This window comes from Equus caballus, chromosome 18 (genome assembly GCF_041296265.1).
Source record: "Equus caballus isolate H_3958 breed thoroughbred chromosome 18, TB-T2T, whole genome shotgun sequence".
Classification (NCBI taxonomy): Eukaryota; Metazoa; Chordata; class Mammalia; order Perissodactyla; family Equidae; genus Equus; species Equus caballus.
In genome coordinates, this window is record NC_091701.1 from 19,674,234 (window position 1) to 19,699,441 (window position 25,208).

A 25,208-nucleotide genomic window follows, 5' to 3' on the forward strand; every position below is an offset into this window, starting at 1 on the left:
CTCCCTTCTCTTCTCAAACCCTTGTCTTTCTCTAAGTGGAACATCCCTACCTAAATTCAAAGGACTTAAGCAAATTCAAAGTTTCAATGGAGCCAAGATGGGATGAGCAGCTTGGTAAATGGATAATGACTTGGAGACAAGTGGCCTGGATTGGTTGGTACCTTGGCTTCACCATTCCCTGCTGTGTAACTTTGGGTAAGTTGTATAACCTTTTTGACTTCAGTTTTTCTCATCTATAAAACCGAGGTAACAATGCTTACCTCACAGATACCTATGATGACTACATGAGATGGTGGTTTGGGAAAGCTCCTCATGAAATAAATGAAATAGGACTATTTCAGGGCTAAAGCTCTAAGGAGAGAGAGGAAGGCAGGTCCTGGGGCAATTCAGTAGTCACCCCCATCATGTAATTTCAGTGGCTTCACTTCTTTCCACCTTCTTACTGATTCCTGAAATATCCCCAGCTAGAAACGTAGCATGTCAGTCTTTTCTTTACCAATCTATGTAAATACTATCTAAACTGCCAGAACTTTAGATGGTCTTTTATGCAATTCACAAAATGGAAGGAAGATCTTTTGGTTTTGCCACTCAGCAATGATTCTCCCAACTTCTGGTAACATATCCTGAGCTGTTGAACAAAGAGACTTCTTTCCCGCTGGACTTGGACTGAAGCAAATGAGAGGCTAGAAATGCAATGGCCATTGTACCACCACATGAGGCCTGAGAATAGGAGCCGGAAGGAGAGACATAGAGAGATCAGATCCTGATGACACTGTTTGACCCCTGAAACCAGCTGTGCCCAGAGCCAGGCCTACTCCAGACCCTTCAGTTGCATAAAGTAGTGAACATCCTTTTCCTCAAGCCAGTTTGGGTTGGGTTTCCTGTTACTTCCAACTGGAAGAGTTCTAAGAGTATGTAGGAGGGTGGAGAGGGCTTGCAGGAGGGTTAGGGAAGAAGGAGGGGTCAAGGAGGAGTGGGGATTTTTGGTTTCATCGTGTTTCCCATTTAACTTACTGTGCCGTAGGCTCCCTTCCCAAGGATCTCACCCTTGGTCCACAGGATAGGTTCTTCATACTTTAAACTATTTTCAGAAAATGTTTTCTTTTCATTTGAGTTGAGAAATTGCTCCTCCTTGTCATATATCCTGAACCCATTACTATGTCTCTGGAAGAATGAGACAAAAAGAAAAGCCGCCATTAAATTCTGAGCTCTTGGGATGGACAGGAGGGGAAGAGAGTCGAGTTGAGTCTTCCTTTCTTCCAACTTAGGACCAACCAGAGAAAGCCAAATAGGCACCCCTCACCAATCACGGGAAGCCCCGTCTAGTTAGCCCACCTACAGCTTCCCCAGAACAACAGCCTCCAGTCAGGGCAGACCTGAAGCCTCCCTATTCCCACTATACAGCTTTCCCACGCCTCTGCCTACATTTGAGTCTCTGCCAAATGCACGTGATGGCAGCTGACTCCTTTGCTATAGTGAGCCCTGAATAAATAGCCTTTGTCTGTTCTTCATTTATTACCACAACACACAAATACACTCAAACACACACAAATATATGTAAGCATACATTCATATGCTTACATACACATTTACGCACATACATACAGATACTCTCTCTCTTTCTCTCTCTCTCTCTCACACACACAAACACACACACATGCACAGCCATAACAAGCAAGTCTGGTGGTCAAGACCACCTGCAATAGACTGAAGACCCATGGCCTTCTAGACCCTTGCTGCTCAAAGAAGAATCAGCAGACCAGCTGTATCAGCATCACCTGGGAGCTTGCTAGACATGCAGAATCTCGGGCCCCAGACATACTGAATCAGTGTCTACATTTTAACATGATCCCAAGAGATATGCATTCACAGGAAACTTTGAGAGCCTCCGCTCTACAAATCAGGAAACAAATATCTCTTTGTAGAACTTAGACCACATTTTACAGTTGTTTGATTAGGACCAAAAATGCTTTGTTTTGGTCTCCTCTACTAGTTCTTAAAAAGAAATGACAATGGTGATTCAGAGGCATGGTGAAGGCCCTTTATGAACAAGACATCCTGCAGGGACACCTTCCTCACAAATGAGCTTGCACGCCTTGAAAGGGCCATTTGGGTTCCTCCTCCCCATCCTCTCATGTTACTAACCAAACCAAAATTTAAGGACTGCTTGGAAAAGAAAAGGTCACAAAAGGTCAGTTTTTGACTCCATGATTGCAAAGTGGGGTTACAGGCTGCTTATATTTACTAGCTTGTTAGCTTTTCTTTTGAAATGGCAGAGTGGTAACCCATCTCAGACACACGGGCGTGCACACACATACCCCCATCTCCCACCCCAGGCTGGAGGCTTCTTCCGATCACTACCCACCTCTCAGTGGAAACTGAGATCACCCCGAGGATGGAGCTGGCCTTTTAGTACAAGAAATATTCCCATCATGATTAAGTGACTAAGGGTGTGGGGCTGGAATGAGAATGCCTGGCCCACCACTCACTGACTGCATGACTTTCTAAACCTCAATTTCCTCATCTGCAAAATGGCGACTTGTTAGTATCCTTAGTACTTATCTCACACAGCTGGTATGAAGCATATAAAGGATACAGTATGACAAGTCTGGCTCACATATGGTAAGTTCTCAATAAACCTAGCTATGGTATAATTATTTACCCTTGTCTGTTCTTCTGATCAACTATTTAAAATAGTTATTCCTGATCCTCATATAGTGTGATATAACCTGAGTTAGCATTCAATAAATAATATTTTAGCTAAACCTACTGTTTCTGTCTTTAAAATCTGAGGGAAACAGGAAACATGTACTTCTGTGAAAACTAAAACAAACAAAACCCAACTTTCTGTTGATATTCTTCCCCCACCCCCCACCCCACTGCCACTCCCATGCCAAACAAATTTTAAAAATTTGGGTGGGGGGGAGGGGATTGTTGCTTAAGTTTCCTTGAGAGCAATGGCTAAGTCTTATCCCCCACCATGTCTCTAGTTCTTAGCCCAGTGCCAGAAACACAGTAGGCATCGATAATATTTTTGTGTTAAAGTAGTGAACCATCTGAGAGCAAATGCTCAGGTGCAGGGAATCTTTGAGAAATGGTCATTTCATGTCATCAGATGCTTTTTTGGGAACTAGGTGGTGAGCTACTTCAGGGGCTGGGTTAATTTCTTTCCATCTCACACACCACCTAGAGCAATGCTTTTCTCATAATTTTCTCTCTGCTGATATTTGTTGACTGAAAATGGAACCGGGGGCCAACTTGCTTTAACAATACTTAGTCATCCGTTTGCAAAAGCAGTTAGATAGTGCATTACTAAGGCCTACCCTACAGATGACATTTCTGAAGCTTGAGTCACCATGGTAATGGTGCTTAAGTTGTTTTTAGTCAAATCCTTGTCTAGTTCAGGTTGGTTAAGACCATAGACTCATCAACTGGGCCTGCGCAAATGCCCCATAAGTGACTCTTTGACGTCAAGGGGCCAAAAACTCCACCCACAGGTCATGCTGATGCCACCATTTTGTGAACACGTGTCCCACAAAGAGCCATGAAGCTTGACTATACTTGCACAGATCATCAATTACCTCACTTCTCCTTACCTCCACTCATCTATTCCCACACTTCAGACTGCCCTGCCCCCATATCTCATAATATCCCTAATCTCTGTTTTAAGGGAGGCAGATTTGAGACTTGTTCTCCTGTCTCCTTGTTTGGCTGTCTTGTGAATAAACCCTTTCTCTGCTGCAAAACTTACTGTCTCAGTGATTGCATTACTGTGCGGTGGGCTAAACAAGGCTGGTTCAGTAATAAAAACACCATCGTTGAAAAAAGTATTGACCTATGTAAACAGTTTTGCTATATTAATGTAGTGATTCCATTGCAGTGCCAGGCTAGCTAAATTCCAGAAGTAAGGCAGCATAATGAAACATCTTAGCCAGAGAGTCAGGGGACCTGCATCCCAAACTTGCAACCAATGAAGCCTTGGCAAAGCTGTTTAATTGTTTAGGATTCCTGATTCCTCATTTGACAAAAAGGGGCTTGTCTCTGAGGTCCCTTCCTACCGCAAAGAATCTCTGATTCTAATTATACCAACCTGTCTTTTGACATTTGTTGTCTCTCTGCCCAATTCTTGAATGGTATTTCCTCTCCTACTGCAGACAAGATTTAGGTTTTCATGATTTGCTTCATTTGCTGTTATTGGGGAAGAGTTGTCATCTTTCTCATCAAGAGCTAATAGTTCTGCAGCTAGACAACCTAATAGCTCATCTGTCAATTCTTCGCTCTTTACAGAGTCTAGGATTTCTTGGGAAATTGAATTTTCATCATTTAAAGTTTTTCCAAATGTTTGATATGTGATTGACTTATTGGCTAAACTATCATGATCCAAAGAATGTGCCCAATGTTGATATGCCTGGGAAGATGCACTTTCTTGTTGCTCTTGGAAAGAGAAACTCATATATGTTTTAGATTTATCTGAAACACTATCAAACTCTACATCATTAGTTAAAATTTGATTGGCACTTATTTTACCAAGAGATGCTGTTTTCTGCTTTTCTTGTAGTACATGCTTGTTGGAACTCTTCTCACTGGGCACTGCCCAGCTGTTTTCTGAAAGGACAGATGAAGTCTGATGATGTAGCTCTTCAAGTTCATGCAGGTCTCTGAGGCTCGTGGCAAGTATTTGATGGTTAGAAATGTCTCCTTCATCAGGAGAGTCTTCCATAGATACTTCTTCAACAATGGACAAATCGGAGCCAGGAAGGAATTCGTTCTGTTGAATGGACTGCTCAAGAGTCTGAGCCAAGTTCACGGGCTGAACTTCATCTTTGGAAGACAGAAAGTCATTTTCTGAAGACCTGATCTGCCACTCTGGTTCTGAAATACCATCACCATTTTCAGCATCTTGTAGGTTGCTACCTACAGCCTTGCAACCCTTTTCTTTAGAATTTAAACTTTTGTGCTTTGGTTTAATGCCAAGCGAAGGCTTTCGGGGTTTAATATGTGTTCTTTTCTGAGAAAGTCTTGTTCTGCTATTGCTGCTTCTCTCACTGTGTAAAGACCGACATTTATTGGTGATACATCTGCCTGATGGAGCTGAGCATATCTCTCGGTAATGTTTGTTTTCATGCCTTTCAGCCTCTCGCATGTGACAATAAACAGGGGTCCCAAACATTTCATAGATTCCAGGTCCATTAGCAGTTGAATTGATTTCTTTGAACATGTCACTATACTTAAGATCTAGATAATTTAGTCTTGGTTCTGTTGGTTGAATAGAGAGTGGAACAGAAGACGTTTTTATTCCTGGACTTTTACAGATGCAAGGAAATGATTGCTTTTTAGGTTTCAGAGCCCGATAAGTTGACTGCTTCTTTTCGATCTGTGGCATTCTCCTTTGAAACTTGGGTGATTGCTGAGGCTTGGGGTCAACAAGCCCCAAGGCAGGAAAAACTTGAGTTTTTATGCTGGTTTTATGCACAGTAGACTTAATGGAACCTTCAACGGAAATCATGAAATTTGGAGGTGTCCTGTTACTGGTCTTGGTCTTTGAATCCAATTTATTTCTATGGGTTTTCATCTTATGCCTGTCATTTTCTTGGTGTGCAAGTATGTTGAAGCTACTGTTGCTATGAAGGGTGCCCTTTCTTTTTTGGAGGCTTGGTTTAGCTAGTGCTGGTTCCTTGGGAGTTCCATCTCCAGGGAAAGTGACGTGGAGAAGAGGGACCATCCCATTCATTTCTGGTTTGGTTGCCTTTGCTATTGATATTTTTATGTTTGTCTCCATGCCGCTGTGACTTTCTGGGAGTTTTTCAATGGTGCTATTAGGGACTACATTGGACAAACTTTTAAGTACAGTATACTCTTCCAAAATATGATTTGGCTCAATTGCTTCACCTTTATGTACTGAAGGACTTTTTGAATCAGCTTTATCATTTCCAGTCTCTTGATCCTGGCTTGGAGTTATTTCTGAGTGCCGAGCTTCTTGGCATTTGATTGGCATGGTACATCCAACTTCTGTATCTTGTTCATAGTTTCTGGCTACTGAACCCTCTTTCTTTCTTGATGAAAGATATTGAGAGTTCTCTTCTGCTTTTCTCATTTCACTACCATAGCAGTCGATATCCACATCCTTATCTGTAGGAAAATTGCCTTTCTTAGAATTCTCAGAGGACACCAAAGACTGCCCTTTTTGAAAGTGAGAGATTTCAGTTTTGTCACATCCTTCTGTTTCCTTGGATTTCCGATCCTCCTCCATCTCCAGGTGTTGTTGGTAATGGTTAGCCTTCCAAAAAGAGCACATGTTTCTGGACCAAATGGAGCCATCAGAGGACCTGAGAATCTGATCCACAAACACCTGGAATGGGGCTTCTTGGTGCTCATCACGTCGACTAACAGGCTCTGAGAACTTAGGTACAAAGGACATGAGGCTCGGCATGTTTCTTTCTCTCTCTTTTTGATCCTTGTGATTTCGGGGGATAGTAAGGAGACCAGATCTCATGGGCAAGAGTGACAATGGTGGCAGAGGGAACTAAAAGGAAAGAGAAAAAAAGCTAATGAAGGCAGAAACATAAAACACATCATGTTAACTGGTTTAAAGGAATCTGAAGAGATCTAAGAGTCTCTTTAGGAAGGCCTTTGAAGTACAAATCTGTCCTGGAGACCACAATTTTAAAAATTGAAAGCTCAATCCCAGTGTATTTTTAGAAACACGGTGAAACAATACTTTTCAAAATCAAGATGATCATAGATATAAAGATTTATGGTTATGTATTTAAAAGAAAGGAACTACAATGTAAACATTAAAAATGTAAGATGAAACATTTTACATCTCTTCTCTTTTTCTTTCCATAGAATTGATCTAGACATTTTTTAAATTTCCACTTAGAACAGCTTAAAATTGCTGTTCACATTTACTTCAACAGCTTTCATCAGGTTACAGACTAACTCAGAATTTGTATCCAGAGCACAACTACTACTTTATTGTTTTCCTGAATCCTTTTGTTGAGAGTGACTTATAAACGTGCCACACTATAAGTTAGCAACCCTGAATGATTTTTAATTTTCCTTTGGCCTCCAGCTATTTTCAAATTAAGCTAGTTTTTACCATTATCAACCTCTAGAGGTCAGTGTAACCCCATGTATAATATTCAGCTTTCTGCTGATACGGCTATAAAGTCTAACTTTATGCTTCTTTCCATCAAGCTCTTTTCCTGTGTATGCAGATTTGACACCTAAGTATATGAGAATATTTATAGGCATGGATCTTGAGTGGTAATTGAGAGCTATATGTTTCATTTTCATTCTATTGCTGCCCGTGTATAAGAAGAAAAGGAAAGGAAAAGAATCTGACACTAGAAACTTAGGCATTAGAAACAGATGAGATGCAGTGTAATGCCCTAGTTTTATTACAGAGATGGTTTTCTTCCATTTATCAAAAATAGCTTAGGAAATAAAAATATATTCTCCCAGCATTTAAACATCTCCCCAGTGGCAGTCATTACTTTTTTTTCAGGCCAATAAACTTCTATTTACAACACTAAGCAATACTCGTGCATTTTCTCAAAGGTTCTAGGATACAGAAGAGTCAGGTCATTGAGAGAATTTCAAGAATCTTTCCCAATGCTTTGCTTATACATTAGACAACTAGGAAAATCTTTCTACCCCTAGAAAAAAGAATTACCGAATTTCCAGGTATGTTAAAAGAAGACAAATTAAAATATGTCTAAGAGAGATACTCACTTGATTATGTGGAGAACAGGAAATACCTCAGAAAGGAAATGCTCATAGCAAGGTATAATTTTCCCAGAAATTGTTTGTTACTCTATAGACTATATGTGAGTTGTTGTTTTTCCAAAATAGAATTGCTGAGTTTTTTGGTTCTGAGTTCTTTGATAGAGTTTGTCTCTAAAAATAAAAGTTCTTCGGTATTAATTCTTAAGTCAAAAATGCTGAAACTAATCTTACCTCAATTCTCCGGCTACTGTACTTCATATCAGAGGTAGAACACTCTATAACAAGAAAAAATCGTAAAAATAATTAGATATTCTTAGCAGTAGCAGGAACACAGTCAACCTTAAGCCAGAGTTTGGGGATGAAGTGATCTTGGTGCTGAAATTTGAAGAAAAGTCAAAATTAAGAGTTTTCCAGGTGTAATCTCTATGGAATTGAGTATGGTATGATTATTATATTCTGTCTGGAAACACAAGACTCTGGATCAGAAATCAGAGCATTTATTACCCACAGGGCATTATAGTGCCAGTTTCCCACACCCCAGCTCCCCATAGGGCAACACGTGAGAGCAGACGTAGGGGGGCTGTACCCCAGGAGTGAACCCTGAAATTATGAGACTCAGAGCTTATACGGAGTGGTTGGCATTTTGACTCACCTTTCCCTCCCAAGAAAGAGAGACCTTTGCTATGAAATGTAAGCAAATGTCTCCAGGAGAAAGATATTATTACTCTAGAATGTAAGCAAACAGCTCCTGGGGAAATAAGCCTCTGAATCTCTCGGGAGCAATACTCTGTCTCTAATTTCTAAGACGTGTTTATCATTTAATCATCTTTTAACCTAGTTTTCCCTGCTTTTTTGCTCAGAAAGCCTGGACTGTGCAGAAATGGGAGAATATTCATGTATAATTGTATCCCAAGAGTTGTTTGAACTCAAACATGGGCTGGACATAAATTCTGAAGGGAAGGTGTAGGGAAGCGGGAGATGGAATTTTACTAAGTAGTGTAAACTCTAGTTGTCTTCTTACCAAAGAGTCACCATGGTCCCTAAAACCCACCACCACAGCCAGAAGCTGAAGCCCAAAGCTCCAATGTATCCAGGGTCAAAGCAGGTCACATAAATGGATGAAGTGGGACAGGTAGGGACAGTGACGAACTGAAATCATGTGCCCAACTAAAGGGACATCCATTACTCAGTTCTAGTTGATGTCACCCATTCCAGATGGGTAATCCAGCACTGCTAGAGCTTCCAATTGTCAAGAGAAGCCAGAGAACTGGAGACTATGTGACATCTCCCTCCTGCTCCTTGTTTATAATGCTTTGAAGGCCGAACAAAATATGTCTGTGATGTAACACACATACAGAAGCCATTCTTGGGTGAAACACGTTCAGCTAAGAAGAGGATTTCAACAGGAGGGGGCACGGACATTCCCCTCAGCCACAGCTGGCCAAGGCACTCCCCCCACTTCTTCATGCATTTATTCAACAAATATTTTTGAGTGCTTCCTGACAGACCAACACTGTCCCAGAGGATAGTAATATAGCTGTGAACAATAAAGAAAAATTCCTTGCCCTCATAGAGGTCGTATGCTAGAGGCTGAGAGTTCCTGTTGAAAAGATACTACAAGTTAATACTAGAAATACAACTGAATACAATTTATAACCTCCTGAGTTAAAAAACAAAAACTTTCTGCTATTATTATAAATATTTGGATAAATATTATCCACTGTTGGTAAGGAATGATGCGAATTCGAACAGCCTCTTAAACATTTCTGGTGAGAGTGCAGAGGTGAGATCTTTCTGGTAGATAATTTGGCAGTATACGTTAAAAGCCTTTTAAAATGTGTATAGAATTCCAGTTAAAAGATGGAATGTGCAAGCTTTTCTCCACTCTCTCCACAAACCATACTAAAGTGACAGTAAACGAATTTTAAAAGGTGTAAATGAGAACAACAACAAAAACCCAGAGGATAAAACAGCAGATGAGCAACAACAACAAAATTTTGAACAGTGACAACTGTGTGGATGAATAATTGATTAGTTGTCAGATTTCAGCTTTCTATTCAGTGCCTGCAGGGGCAGGACTCAACAAAAAATAAGAACCTCGGAAAGGAGCAGGAACTGAAGATACCAGGTACCTCTGGGGATGCAGGTGAGGCTGAAACAAGGGGTTCTTGTAAGTCTGTATAAGGAGTGGGTTCCAGATTCCCTGCCCTGCCCCACGAGTGACGTTTTCCTTCTCCATTACTGGCAGATGGCTGGAAGTTTACTCTCTGGAGACCTTGAAACAAAGATGCTAAATGGGGTGCTGGAGCGAAAATAAGAGGATTAAGTGAAAGCCTGCACACTGACATGTGAAGCCTTATAGCCTCAGACAGGGGCTTGGATTATCCCTCTCTAGCGAAAACTAGCCAGAGAGAAAGGCCTGTCTATGCACACTGACACCAGGGGAATCCCTCACCCCACCGTCGAGGTCTCTGCCCATTCAACAAGCTCCCTGCAGCACCACAGCCGAGGACCAACGGATAAGGGAGAAAAGCCTCTGATGTGAAAATAAGGACAAGCAAACCAAAGAAAGAAAAGAGCTCAGAGGAAACAGAGACAATGAAAAACTACCATTGATGCGCCTTTTTCAGGAAGCTACTGGAAAACGTACCTCACTAAAATGAGGGAGTCAGTCAAGGAAGGGGAAGTGCATATCCAGTACACGGGGGGCCAAGGGCATTCCCAGGATGATGGTGAGGGAATCACAGAAGGATGGCTGGCCAGTGAGGCCCACAGACTGGGCAACACAGAGTGAAACCGAAGGGCGGAGGGTTCCAGGAGCAGTGTCTCCAAAAACAAAATGAACCAATGGATTACCTGACGTGCAGTTGTCTGAACTGATGCACACTTTATGCATCCATCAGACAGGATGGGGATGAACTGGTGACTAACAAAAATGTAAGCAAATGACGAAATTAGGCATTTATTAACACCAGGATAAATACGTCTCTCTCTCTCTTTTTTTTTTTTTTTTTGAGGAAGATTAGCCCAGAGCTAACATCTGCTGCCAATCCTCCTCTTTTTGCTGAGGAAGACTGGCCCTGAGCTAACATCCATGCCCATGTTCCTCTACTTTATATGTGGGATTCCTGCCACGGCATGGCTTGCCAAGCGGTGCATAGGTCCGCACCGGCGAACCCTCAGGCCACTGAAGCAGCACATGCGAACTTAACTGCTGTGCCACTGGGCTGGCCCCTACAATGTCTCAAAAGCAAGAAAATCATAGAACACTATGGAGCTCAGCTGTGAATAATACTTCACCTAGTCATAATAATGGAAACATTGAATATTGATTTTTTTAACACAAAGATCGAGAAGACTGGAGATTGCTTATGTGTGTGTAATGAAAAAGTGTGAAACCCTAAAAAGAAGGTCTAAATTGAACAATCAAGCAACATCATTCTAAACATGTTATTTAAAAATATGGAAGTACATTCTAGAAGAAATGGTCTTACAATTCTATTTGTATTTCTTATTTTTTTATTTTTGCTCATCTGTCTTTTCTGAGTTTTCATAATCAACATATATTGATCATCTAAGTTTTTTAAATTGCATACTAACAAATTTTAAAAAGCGAACAAATACTGTTGACATTTTCCAACAACAGTGCAGCATCCCTGGAGCAGCTCCCCTTTCAGAATACTGACCTAACCAAGTTGACTCTGGTCTGGCGGTCGTTGTTTTTGTTACATCTTCAAGATTCTCTGTGGTTTGGCTGGGAGAGGAGGATATCTCCCCGATCTCCTACTCAATCTCTCCATCCATCCTCCCTCCAGTTTGTACCTGCACCAACTGCCCCTCCTTTTCTCTAAACCTGTCTCTGCTACAAGACTAAATATGTGTATCCTTTTTTTCCATCATAACTAAAGTGGGACTCGGGTGGAAGGTATGAGCTCTGAACACACAGGCATGGTGCTTAAGCACGTTGGCTTCAGAGATAGGTGGTCCAGGTTGGAAGCCAGCCCCTGTAACTCACTAGCTACATGACTTAGGCATGTGCTTAACCTCTTTAGACCTCGGTTTTCTCATTTCTAAAACAGGTGTGCTAATATTACCTATATCAGTGGATATTTATGCCTTGCAATAGTAGGTACTCAATAAATGGTTATTGCTATTATTAATTCAATATAGATGTTTCATTAGTTACGTGCCAAGTCTGGTGCTAGGTGCTTGGAGGAGCGATGATGGTTTTTGCCTTCATAATCTGGTGAAGACAGGCACATAAATAAACAGTGACAATTCAGCATGAGGAGTGTTAGGTTGCAGGTAAGGTCAGGATCCTCTGAGAGTCCAGAGGAATGGTAGTCATCCAGTCTCGGGAGATTCAAAAAGACCTCCCTGAGAGAGAGTGGCATCTAAGGGGAGACCTGAAGGATGGCATAATGTTCCAGCAGAAAAAGACAGTGTGTGCAAATATTCACATGTTAGTTCCAGGAATGGGAGGCATTTAATAGTGCTAATGTTTATCACACAGCTGAGGAAGAGTGGCAAGATAGGAGGCTGAAGAGTGGATGCTGAGAGTTGGGAGCTAACTTTGTAGATTTCAAGCAACAAGACCCTGAGTCTACTTCACAGTCCAGACCTGATGGTAACAGCTTTTCATACAGCCTATCAAAACACTGCTTAAACGTTATGTTATGTGAAAGAAGCCAGACACGAGAGGACAAAAATTGTATGATTCCACTTATGTGAGGTACCTAGAATACACAAATTCATAGACACAGAAAGTAGAATAGTGGCTACCAGGCATTGTAGGCGAGAGGGGAATGGGGAGTTATAGCTTCAGTTTTGCAAGATGAAAAGGTTCTGGAGATGGATAGTGGTGATGGTGGCACAACAATGTAAAGGAATTCAATGCAACTGAACTGTACACTTAAAAATGGTTAAAATAGGGCATGGCTCCATGGTGTAGTGGTTAAGTTTGGCACACTTTGCTTCAGTGGCCCGGGTTCATGGATTTGGATCCCGGGTGCAGACATACACCACTCATCAGCCATGCTGTGGCAGTGACCCACATAGAAAATAGAGGAAGATTAGCACAGATGTTAGCTCAGGGACAATCTTCCTCACCAAAAAAAAAAAAAAAATTAAAATAGTAAATTTTATGTTATGTACACTTTACCACAATAAAAAATTTTTTAAATTTTTTTAAAAAACACTGCCTCATTTAAATTTCACTTAATCTCTACCCTTCCCCCCAAATCGTATGATAATAAATCTATTTTTTTCCTTTGTTTGGTGAGATGTGCACATACTTCCTCGGTTGTGCAATCTCCCTCATTGCAAGAAGCCAATAGATGCAACGTTCTGGGCTACAGGTTTGTCCCTGAGTTTAGGCTGATTGGTTTAGGACAGTAGTAAGCAGATATCAAAGACAGCACTGCCCTAAAGGGAAAGGCTGGCGTCAGTGCTGCTCTCTGGTAAATAAGTGTTGGGCTAGATAGAGTGGCAAACTCAAATCCTGGAGGAAGGCCTCCTCAGTGTAGGGCCCCAGATTCCCACAGATAAACATCAACCAAATATGAGTTCACAGTAAAGATTTTCAAACACTCAAGAAAAAGAGCCTTCAATAGTGCAAAGCAGTAGAAATAAGAAACAACAAATTTAGACCCACAGAGATTTCACATATTGGAGTTACTGAATACAGAGTATAAAATAACAATATATTAGAAGTTTAAATAAATAAAAGGCGGAATCATCAAAACAAGATATTCTCAATAGTGAACAAAGAATATTTGAAAAATAAAAAGTAAATTAAAAAAAAAAAACAAATGAGTGAATCATAATGATATACCACTTACTACCTCAATGAGATACCGTTATACACCCACCAGAACAGCTAATGTTAAAAAACTGACAAATGTTTGTGAAGATGTGAAGCAACCGGAACATTATACGTTGTTCATAGGAATGTAAGATGGTACAACCACTTTGGAGAAAGTTCTGGTTGTTTCTTTTTTCTTTCTTTCTTTCTTTTTTTTTTCTTTTTTGAGGAAGATCAGCCGTGAGCTAACATCTGCCACCAATCCTCCTCTTTTTTTGCTGAGGAAGACTGGCCCTGAGGTAACATCCATGCCCATCTCCCTCCTTATATTTGGGATGCCTGTCACAGCATGGCTTGCCAAGCAGTGCCATGTCTACACCCGGCATCTGAACCGGGGAACCCTGGTCTGCCTCAGCAGAACGTGCGAACTTAACCCCTGCGCCGCAGGGCCGGCCCCTGGTTGTTTCTTAAAAACCAAACATACACCTACCTTATAACCCAGCAGTTCTACTCTTACCAATTTACTCACAAGAAAAGTTTTTACAAAACAAGACTTGTACAAGAATGATCATAGCAGCTTTGCTTATAATGGTAAGAAACTGGGAGCAGCTCAGATGTCCATCAATAGAAGCCTGGATAAACTGTGGTATATTCATAGGATGGAATACTATGAAGCTATAGAAAGGAATGAACTAGTGATACATGCAACAGTATAGGTGACTCTCAAAAACATCATGCTAAGGGAAGAAAAGGCTTACATAAAAGAATATATGCTGTTCCATTCCATTTATATGAAATTCTAGAACATGCAAAGCTAACCTATAGTGAAAAAACTCCAAATAGTAGTTGCCTCGGGGATTCAGGCAGGTTAGTGTTGACTGAGAAAAGGGCATGAGGGAACTTTCTGGGGCTGAAATTAACCTTCTGTATCTTGATAAGGAGTTGGGTTTCACAGGCTTCTGTAAAAATTCAGTGAATATACACTCAGTGTATACTTTTTTCAAAACAGAAACTCTGTAAACACATATTGAACTCCAGGTAATGATAAGCATGCTAAAAAAATGGAAAACGCATACTGATATCTGCAATTTACTTTGAAATGCAACAAAAAAATAAGATGGATTAATGGATGAATAGAGGGACGGACAGATGAGCAGCTAAGATAAAGCAAATATAGTAAAACATTAAAGGTGGGATCTAGGTGGTAGGTATACAGATGTTCACCGTAAAATTCTTTCAACTTTGCTGTATATTTTTGTTGCGTTATAAAATATTGGGGAAAAAACTCTATGGGTGGGTTCAACAAATGAATCAGTGAACTGAAAGATTTGTAAAATGAAAATTACCCAGAATGGAGCACAGAGAGAACAGGAAATGGAAAGCATGAAATATAGGTTAAAAGATACAGAAGGCAGAAAAAGAATTTCTAGTATATAATCTGAGGTAGGAGTTTTTAACCAAGGCTGCACATAATTCAGGAAAGGTGGAAATGTAAGATATAAGCTGTAATTCTGTAGCTATTCCGAAAGCATCTTTTAAAAGGCTATTTAAACTTGAGTGTCAGATCACCCTCCAAGGTCTCCCCATGTCACTTATAATCCTTCCAACGTACTATATGACCCTGTATACTCAGTGCCCATGCCCATTACAGTTCAAATCCCCTTTCCTCACACTTACTCCCACTCACTCTGGCCAGATACACTCGCCTTCTTGCTCCCTGGAACATTATTCCCCAAAATATTCACAGGGTTCAGTCCTTCTTCTCCTTCAGATATTTGCTCAAGTTATCTTTTCAATGATGCTATCCCTTGCTCATCCTATTTTATTTTATTTTTGTAAATTATTTTATAGAGGTTATGTTGGTTTCTAACATTGTGTAACTTCAGGTGTACATTACTATGTATCAGTTTCTGCATAGATTGCATTGAGCTCACCACCAAGACTAGTTTCTATCTGTCACCATACATATGCGCCACTTTAACCCTTTCAAGCACCCCCCCCCACCCCCTTTCCCGCTGGTAACCACTAATCTGTTTTCTTGATCCATGTGTTTATCTTCCACATATGAGTGAAATAATACAGTGTTTGTTTTTCTCTGTCTGGCTTATTTCACTTAAAATAATACCCTCAAGGACCATCCAGGTTGTTGCAAATGGGACAACTTTGTCTTTTTTTATAGCTAAGTAGAATTCCATTGTGTATATATATCACATCTTCTTTGTCCATTCATCAGTCAAGAGGCACTTGGGTTTCTTCCACATCTTGGCTATTGTGAATAATGCTGCAATGAACTTAAGGGTGCATAAGTCTCTTTGAATTGTTGATTTCAAGTTCTTTGGATAAATACCCAGTAGTGGGATAGCTGGGTCATATGGAATTTCTATCGTTAATTTTTTGAGAAATCTCCATACTGTTTTCCATAGTGGCCGAACCAGTTTGCATTCCCACCAGTAGTGTATGAGGGTTCCCTTTTCTCCACATCTTCTCCAACATTTGTTATTTCTTGCCTTGGTGATTATAGCCATTCTAACAGGCGTTAAGGTGATATCTCATTGCAGGTTTGAATTGCGTTTCCCTAATGATCAGCAGTGTGGAACATCTTTTCTTGTGCCTGTTGGTCATCTGTATATATTCCTTGGAAAAATGTCTATTCATATGCTCTCCCCATTTTTTGACTGGTTGGTTTGTTTTGTTGTTGCATTGTTTGAGTTCTTCATATATTTTGAAAATTAACCCCTTGTCGGATATACGATTTGCAAATATTTTCTCCAAGTTGATGGTTTGTCTTTTCATTTTCTTCCTGGTTTCCTTTGCCTTGCAGAAGCTCTTTATTCTGATGTAGTCCCATTTGTTTACTTTTTCTTTTGTGTCTCTTGCCCGAGTAGACATGGTATTCAAAAAGATGCTGCTAAGACTGATATCAAAGAGTGTAATGCCTATATTTTCTTCTAGGAGATTTATAGTTCCAGATCTTACATTCAAGTCTTTAATCCAATTTGAGTTAATTTTTGTGTGTGATGTAAGATAATGGTGTACCTTCATTCATTTGCATGTGGCTGTCCAGTTTTCCCAACACCATTTATTGAAGAGACTTGCCTTTCTCCATAGTATGTTCTTGGCTCCTTTGTCAAAGATTAGCTGTCCAGAGATGTGTGGTTTTATTTCCAGGGTTTCAATTCTGTTCCATTGATCTGTGTGTCTGTTTTTATGCCAGTACCATGCTGTTTTTATTACTTTAGCTTTGTAGTATATTTTGAAGTCAGGCAGTTTGATGACTCCATCTTTGTTCTTTTTTCTCAGGATTCCTTTGGCCATTCAAGGTCTTTTGTTGTTCCATATAAGTTTTAGGATTCTTTGTTCTATTTCCGTGAAGAATGTCATTGGGATTCTGATTGGGATTGCATTCAATCTGTAGATTGCTTTAGGTAATACAGACATTTTAACTATGTTTATTCTTCCAATCCATGAGCATGGAATATCTTTCCATTTCTTTATGTCTTCTTTGATTTCTTTCAATAATGTCTTATAGTTTTCAGTGTATAGGTCTTTCACCTCCTTGGTTAAATTTATTCCTAGATATTTTATTCTTTTTATTGCCGTTGTAAATGGGATTGTATTCTTGAGTTCTCTTTCTGATAGTTCATTATTAGGGTATAGAAATGCAACTGATTTTGTACCCTGCAAATTTGCTCTAATTGTGGATTATTTCTAATAGCTTTCTGATGGATTCTTTAGGGTTTTCTATATATAGAATCATGTTGTCCACAAACAGTGAGAGTTTTACTTCTTCTTTTCCAATTTGGATACCTTTTGTTTCTTTTGCTTGCCTAATTGCTCTGGCCAAAATCTACAATACTGTGTGGAATAGGAGTGGTGACAGTGGACACCCTTGTCATGTTCCTGTTCTCAAAGGGATGACTTTTAGTCTTTCACCATTAAGTATGATGTTGGCTGTGGCTTTGTCATATATGGCCTTGATTATGCTGAGGTACTTTCTTCCTATACCCATGTTATTGAGAGTTTTTATCATAAATGGATGTTGAATTTTGTCAGATGCTTTCTCTTCATCTATTGAGATGATCATATGATTTTTATCCCTCATTTTGTTACTCTGGTGAATCACATTGATTGATTTGTGGATGTTGAACCATCCCTCATCCCTGGTGTAAATCCCACTTGATCATGGTGTATGATCCTTTTAATGTATTGCTGTATTCGGTTTGCCAATATTTTGTTGAAGATTTTTGTATTTATGTTCATCAGCGATATTGGCTGGTAATTTTCCTTCTTTTTGTTGTCCTTGTCTGGTGTTGGTTTCAGGGTAATATTGGCCTCATAGAATGAGTTAAGAAGCATCCCATCTTCTTCAATTTTTTGGAAGAGTTTGAGAAGGCTAGGTATTAAATATTCTTTGAATGTTTGATAGAATTCTCCAGAGAAGACATCTGGTCCTGGACTTTTGTTTTTGGGGAGATTTTTGATTACTGTTTCAATCTCTTTACTTGTGATTGGTCTATTCAGACTCTCTATTTCTTCTTAATTCCGTTTTGGGAGGTTGTATGAATCTAAGAATTTATCCGTTTCTTCTAGATTATCCAATTTGTTGGCATATAGTTTTTCATAGTAGTTTCTTATAATCCTTTATATTTCTGTGGTATCCATTGTAATTTCTCCTCTTTCATTTTTAATTTTATTTATTTGAGTCTTCTCTCTTTTTTTCTTAGTACATCTGGCTAAGGGTTTGTCAGTTTTGTTTATGTTCTCAAAGAACCAGCTCCTAGTTTCATTGGTTCTTTCTCTTGTTTTTTTACTCTCTATTTCATTTATTTATGCTGTAATTTTTACTATTTCCCTCCTTCTTCTGACTTTGGGCTTTGTTTGCTCTTCTTTTTCTGGTTCTGTTTGGTGTAGTTTAAGATTACTTATTTGAGATTTTTCCTGTTTGTTGAGGTAGGCCTGTATTGCTATAAAATCCCTCTTAGTATCGCTTTTGCTGCATCCTATTAGAGGATAAGAGTTGGTATGTTGTGTTTTCATTTTCATTTGTCTCCAGGTATTTTTTTATTTCTCCTTTGATGTCATCATTGATCCCATGGCTGTTCAGTAGCATACTGTTTAGTCTCCACATATTTGTAACTTTCCCAGCCTTTTTCTTGTAGTTGATTTCTAGTTTCATAGTATTGTGGTCGGAAAAGATGCTTGATATGATTTCAATCTTCTTAAATTTATTGAGGCTTGCCTTGTTTCCCTACATATGGTCTGTCTTTGAGAATGTTCCACGTGCACTTGAGAAGAATGTGTATTCTGCTGTTTTTGGATGGAATGTTCTATATATATATCTACTGAGTCCATCTGATCTAGCATTTCACGTAAATCTACTATTTCTTTGTTGACTTTCTGTCTGGATAATCTATCCATTGATGTAAGTGGGTTGTTGAGGTCCCCTACTGGTATTGTATTGCTGTGAATTTCTCCCTATAGGTCTATTAATAGTTGCTTTATGTACTTTGGTGCTCCTGTGTTACATGCATATATGTTCTTAAGTTTTGTGTCTTCTTGGTAGAATGTCCCTTGTATTATTATATATTGCCTCTCTTTGTTTCTCATTGCCTTTTTTATCTTGAAGTCTGCTTTGTCTGATATAAGTATGGCAATACCTGCTTTACTTTGCTTGCCATTTGCTTGGAGTATCGTCTTCCATCCCTTTGCTCTGAGCCTATGTTTGTCTTTAGAGCTGAGATGTGTTTCCTAAAGGTAGCATATTGTTGAGTCTTGGTTTTGGGGAGGGGGGGGTCTTATTTTTTAATCCAGCCAGCCAGCCTGTCTGTGTCTTTTGATTGAAGAATTCAATCCATTTACATTTAGAGTGATATTGATATATGAGAGCTTAATGTTACCATTTTATCTCTCTCTCTCTCTTTTTTTAACCAGTTGTTCTGTATTTTCATTGTTTCTTTTCTCTTGTATTTCTTTTTTTTTTTTAAATTTTTTAATTGCTTTTTCTCCCCAAATCTCCCCAGTACATAGTTGTATATTTTAGTTGTGGGGTCCCTCTAGTTGTGGCATGTGGGACGCCACCTCAACATGGCCTGATGAGTGGTGCCGTGTCCGCACCCAGGATCCGAACCTGTTAAACTCCAGGCCGCTGAAGCGGAGCACATGAACTTAACCACTCAGCCAAGGGGCCGGCCCCTTCCCTTGTATTTCTGACTGCCATTTCAGTTTGGTGATTTTCTGTGACGGTTTTCTCAGTTTTCTCTTTATTTATGATTTGTGGCTCTGTTCTGATTTTTTGTTTAGTGGTTACCATGAGGTTTGTATAAAAGATCTCATAGATGAAATGGTCCATTTTCTGATAGCCTCTTATCTCCATTAACTTAAGTAGGTTCCATCCCTTTCCTCTTCCCCTTCTAAGTTATTGTTGCCACAAATTGTTCTTTTTTGTGCTGAGTTTGTGACTCAATTGAAGTATTTATACTTATTTTTGATGTTTTCCTTCCATTTATCTTTTTTGTTATAAGCAAGTGTTTACTAACCTATTCTGATATAGAGCAGTAATTTTCTGATTCTATTTATCTCCGTACTCAAGGTTTTGTAGACCTTGGCTTTTTAGTTTCAGATGGGAGGGCTCCTTTCAACATTTCTTGTAAAGCAGGCCTAGTGGCAGTAACTCCCTCTGTTTTTGTTTGTCTTGGAAAACTTTTATTTCTCCATCATATCTGAAGGATAGTTTCAGTGGATAGAGTATTCTTGGCTGAAAGTTTTTGTCTTTCAGTATTTTGAATATGTCATTCCATTCTCTGCTAGCCTGTACGGTTTTTGCTGAGAAATCTCCTGAAAGCCTGATAAGGGTTCCTTTGGAGGTCGCTCTCGTGTGAGTGAGACTGCTGCACTTGGCAGGGGGACCAGCTGAGCTGCTGTACCGGGCAGGAGGGGAGAGGCACTTTCTTTCACATGCAGGCCGGCTCTGCACTTGCGGGCAGTTTTGCTGAGCTGCTGCGCTTGGCGGGCAGGGCTCCTTTGTGGGGGCTGAGCTGACACCACTCAGTGGGGAGTGTCCCCATGGGCAGGATCACCATGGCATGGTGGACGCTCTTGCACCACTCCAAAAGCATTTGCATGCAGGCCAGGCTGCCCCCGCCTCCTCTTACAGTCACAGCTGAACACTGTGTGATGACCTGCAACCTGGATCGCTGCCACCAGGGAGGGGGAGAGGTCCACTCACCTAGTCCCGCTGCTTCCCGGAGATCCAGTCCACCCACCTTCTGGTGTATGGCTGCGTGGACCTCTCAGGCATCCTCTTGTGCTGTGTAGGGAATCCTCTGTTGGTTAATGAATGTCCATTTAGTTGTAACTTAGAGGGGAGAGACAAAGGGAACAACTCACTCCACCGTGATGCTGACATCACTCCTCTTGCTCACCCTATTTAAAATCTCCAGCTGCCTCATCACTCTTCCCATTTATTTTTCTCCATAGCATTTATCACCATCCAATGTACTATATATGTTACTGGTTTGTTTATTGTCTGTCCCCTCCTCCAACCACATTAGAATGTGAATTCCACAACAGCAGGGGTTATTGTCTGTCTTGTTCACTGCTCTATTTCCAGCATTTAGAACAGTGCCTGGCACCACAAATAAATATTTGTTGACCAAAAGAATAAAGGAATCACTGTGTAATTAAGTGTTCAACTCACCTTCAGATTTTCTTTGTTGCCCTTTCAGAAAGTGAGAAACATCTTCTCTGGCTATAGACTTGGAGATGTTTGGTTCTAAGCAAGGTCTCGGCCACAAAAAGCCCGAGTTCACATCACGGAGCTCCTTGGAACTTTCCTGTTTCTTCAGAAGTAAAGGCCTCGTGGTCAGCGTCTTTGTCCTGAGGTCCACCATCTCAAGTTCGTTTGGAAGAGAAACAGAATGTGCTCGCGCCCATTCTCCATGCGCTGCAGTTATCTGACTAGAAGGGGAAGGAAACAGTTTGATTCAAAACTCATTCCCCATGTCTTTTGGGTTTCAAGTCCTCAATCCAGCCTGACATCACTAGAAAGTTTGGAGAACTATTTCCAAGTGGAATGATGGTGTTCCTGAAAGGACAAGACCTCTCCACTGTCTGACTCACTCCCCACCCCATCTGCCCTCTGCACCCCGCACTTTAGTTTTCCTAGTCTCTATTTCCTTGAGCAGAGAAATCAGAGGGGCAGAGGGGCAGAGGGGCAGGCACAGGGAATGCACCCTTTTGCTTCTACAAAGACATCAACCAGCCCAGTGTTTCTCAAATTAGCTTTAGTGAAGGATCAGTTTTTAAATTTTCCAGTTCATTGTGGACTGATATTTCTGTAAAATGTAATAAAAGTAAATTACTATGAAAATAAGCCCCAATTTCTTTGTTATCAGTCAAATTGCTATACAACTTTCTAAACATTTAAATGTCCAAGTTCTGTACTGACTGGTAACAGAAGGAGCCCAGAACCACATTTTGAGTAGCATTGCTGCAGGGTCAGCAAACTATGGCCCATGAGCCAAATCCGGCTTCCAGTCTGTTTCTGTGGTTTTACTGGAACACGGCCAGTCCATTTGTTTACAGATATTCTATGGCTGCGTTCAAGATACAACTGCAGCGCTGAATCATTCCAACAGAGACTGCATGGGCCACAAAGCCCAAAATATTTATTATCTGGCCCCTGCCACAATAATATTTATTACGACCCCTGCTTTAGAATTTTTTTGGGTGGAATTACTAACAATGTAAGTTGTCATACTAGTATCACCTCATGCTTAAATTCCAAACTAACCTTTCAAAAAATATTGCTTACTTGTTTTCTTTTAAATCTTCTTGGCTCATTTCTTGGGGATGACTGACATCTCTTGGAAAAGTAACAATAATCTCGACACCTATATAAAGGCATGACAATAGCAGAAAGAAGAAGGAAGTAATGAATTCCAGTAGTAACCAAGAATTTTCTTTTGGGTTATTTGGCTAATCTGTTCTTAATGATTACATTATGGACATTATCGAAGGACTGAGGTTTAGCCGTCTTTGTATCTTTCCTGTCCAGCATATCATAGGTCCTAAATAAATACTTGCTTAAAGAGCACAAAATTGTATAACAAAACTTTCCAGGTGTAAAATTAATTTTTCTGACAAGCAGTGTTGTCCCCTGATGGAGAAAACAAAGCCTCCTTCTGTAAAGTGTAACTAATAACACCTACTTCACTGGAATCACTGGATTGTTCTGAGACTTAATACGAGATAATTATTTTGTCCAATGAGAATTTGCTCATATTTGTCATTTTGGTCATCTCCTATCTGATTCCATGGAATGATTCCCAGTATAAGCCTGAAGACAGAAAGTTCCAACTTACAGAATCAATGCGTGCTTACAAACATGTTAAACAAATTTATGCAGAAAAACTAGTGTGAACCACACCAAAATCACCTGTCCTTTATGGTTTGTTCATCTATTTATTTTTTTCCATTCAATAAAATTTTGTTAAGTATATGCCAAACACAACTCTTTGTGCTGAAGATATAGAAATAAACAAGGTGCCGCTGTGGCCCTAGCAGTGACAATAAATAAGAAAACAAAGACTAGAGGGAGGTAAGCATTGTGATAGAAGTGTGCCAGTGGTGTTATGGGAACACAGAGGAGTGTCTTTCCAGAAGGACGCAGTGCTTGTCCTGGTATTCATGTATTTGTGAGAGCCATTTATTCAGTCTGCATGTGCCCAGAGGAGCTACGGTGTTAATCAGCTCCACTGATGGAATGCTAGGGAAAAAAGCATAGCAGAGAAGATAAGAGTGGGTGTGAATCAGACAGGTCTGGGTCTACATTGCTCCTCTGCCACTTCTTGGGTGACCTTGGGAAAGTCAGTTAATAGCTATCATCATCAGCATTATCTCAGTTAGTAGGTTTTTATTATTTTTAAAGGACTTTGGATATTTTGTCAAATATGTAGAACCACCATAGTGAAAGCATTTTTATGCCTTTGTTATTTAGGAGACTAATGCATTAAAAAAAAAAAACAGTAAACATTTACAAAAAGAAAAGTTTTATTTACAACCAGGCAAATGATAATAGTATTTACTATCTATGTCATCCAATATTACATTTGGTGGTGTCATGGAAACATATCTGCCCTTGGTTTTCTTGATGTTTCTCAGCTAGGACAACATGATTGCATGTTTTCTAATATAAACGACGGCAAGGAACACGTCTCTAAAAATGAAGTTTTCTTGGAATCGTCAATATATTTTTTTAACTTTTCAAAAATCTTACCACCACACTATTCCTGTAGAACGAAATGAGATACTTGGAATTACAGAGTTGAAAGGAACTTAGAGGTCATCTGATCCAAGCCCTTCATTTTAGAGACGCAGAAAGTGATTGCCGTAGGTTGTGTGACATGCTCAAGGCTGCTGCCACGTTTGAAAGGAAGATGGATGTCTTTCATAACATTTTTGTAATCATTCTTGAGTGCAAAAACCTAGCTGACATGTTAGAGTAAGAAAAACATATAATGTACGTTCCTAATGACTAACGTGTCAGTGAAAAGGATGTTCTAGTACAAAGGCTAGGAGCAGTTAGTACTTTGCTGTGGAGGTTAGAAAACTGCAGAGTGTCTTCACTTGAACACGTTCTTAAGAATGACTGTACTTTTACAATTATCGAGGACTAATAAACCCTGAATGTTTTCAAGCAAATGTAATGTGTTCCAATGCCTGTTAATTGGTTGATTTCTTTTTTAAACCAAGAAACAAAGAGACAATAAGCAAGTATAAGAGATATTTGCATTTTTAGAAATTGTTAAAAGCTAATGGCCCTATCCCAATTGTTGGTACTCAATTAGGGGAAAAAAAGATCGTAGATTGTTCTGACACTGAAATTAGCTGGGAACATACAAACGTTCTCTGTCTCTTGAATACTGTGCTTGGTCGTGGGAGCCTCTGAAACTACCCAGTGGGCCAGGAAAAATAATCTATTGTCACATGTAAAAATAAAACGCTTGCTCCTGTCTGAGTGTATCTTTCCACATCAGGAGGTACAAATTAACCCCACCAGACAGTGTTACAGTGGGGAGAAACTAAAAGCCAACATTTAAACAGAGTCAGAAACATAATTTCTTCTCAGAAGAGGTGAAAATGACATTCATGAAAGTCAGAAAATGATCAGTAACTTGTTAATGTTAAAACCATTAGGAAAATGAAAACTTAAAATTGGCCCAGCCTAATTCATTCAATGAAGAAAAATCATTTTCCCCCGAAAACTCTTCTTTTGCTGTGTCTGCTACTTGTCCTGTTTAAATTGATGGGCGTCGAGGTTCAAAATATTTTGATACTCTCTCCAAATTTTGATAATTTCCTAAACTGTGAATCTCAACACAGGATGTTTTAAAATTACATTTTCCAGCCTCCTTTGCCGCTGGAGTTCAGAAAGCTAACTTGAGAGACAGATTCACATGAGGTACAAGAGAAAAGATAAGGTATAGGCATCATTTTTGCTGATGTGGGTGTCAGCAGAGGGAGGGGGTCAAAGGCTGATGTGGGAGCAGCTCCCTGGTTGTGGCAGAAACAGCACAATTTGGGGGTGACTGGAGGCCAGTTTTGAGATGTAGTTAAAAGAATTCTTCCTGACAGTCTAGAGTTCGGTTCCTCTCTTTTGGTTTTTCAATGGCCCGTG

The 25,208-nt window shown here is 39.9% G+C and overlaps 1 protein-coding gene and 1 long non-coding RNA gene across 3 annotated transcripts in view; one reads left to right on the forward strand and one right to left on the reverse strand.

Moving 5' to 3' along the window:
- The window catches only part of MAP3K19 (mitogen-activated protein kinase kinase kinase 19), a 58,917-nt gene that overhangs the window by 5,299 nt on the left and 28,410 nt on the right, over positions 1–25,208 (reverse strand). The window contains exons 8-12 of one of the 2 annotated variants that reach the window (XR_011428184.1): positions 22,344–22,422; positions 21,228–21,487; positions 7,960–8,003; positions 4,091–6,523; positions 1,047–1,164 (exon numbers count right to left, since the gene is read on the reverse strand). Coding sequence is in view for 1 of the 2 variants with exons in the window: in XM_001489415.6 (XP_001489465.4) it covers positions 1,015–1,164; positions 4,091–6,523; positions 7,960–8,003; positions 21,228–21,487; positions 22,344–22,422 (2,966 nt within the window). In the remaining variant the exon portion in view is untranslated. Of the gene's footprint in view, positions 1–1,014; positions 1,165–4,090; positions 6,524–7,959; positions 8,004–21,227; positions 21,488–22,343; positions 22,423–25,208 lie in introns of both variants that reach the window. The other variant, XM_001489415.6, reaches the window with a different exon arrangement.
- Positions 37–24,234, forward strand: LOC138918639 (uncharacterized). Its single transcript, XR_011428185.1, has 2 exons — positions 37–195; positions 21,256–24,234. It is a non-coding gene; the product is annotated as an uncharacterized lncRNA (long non-coding RNA).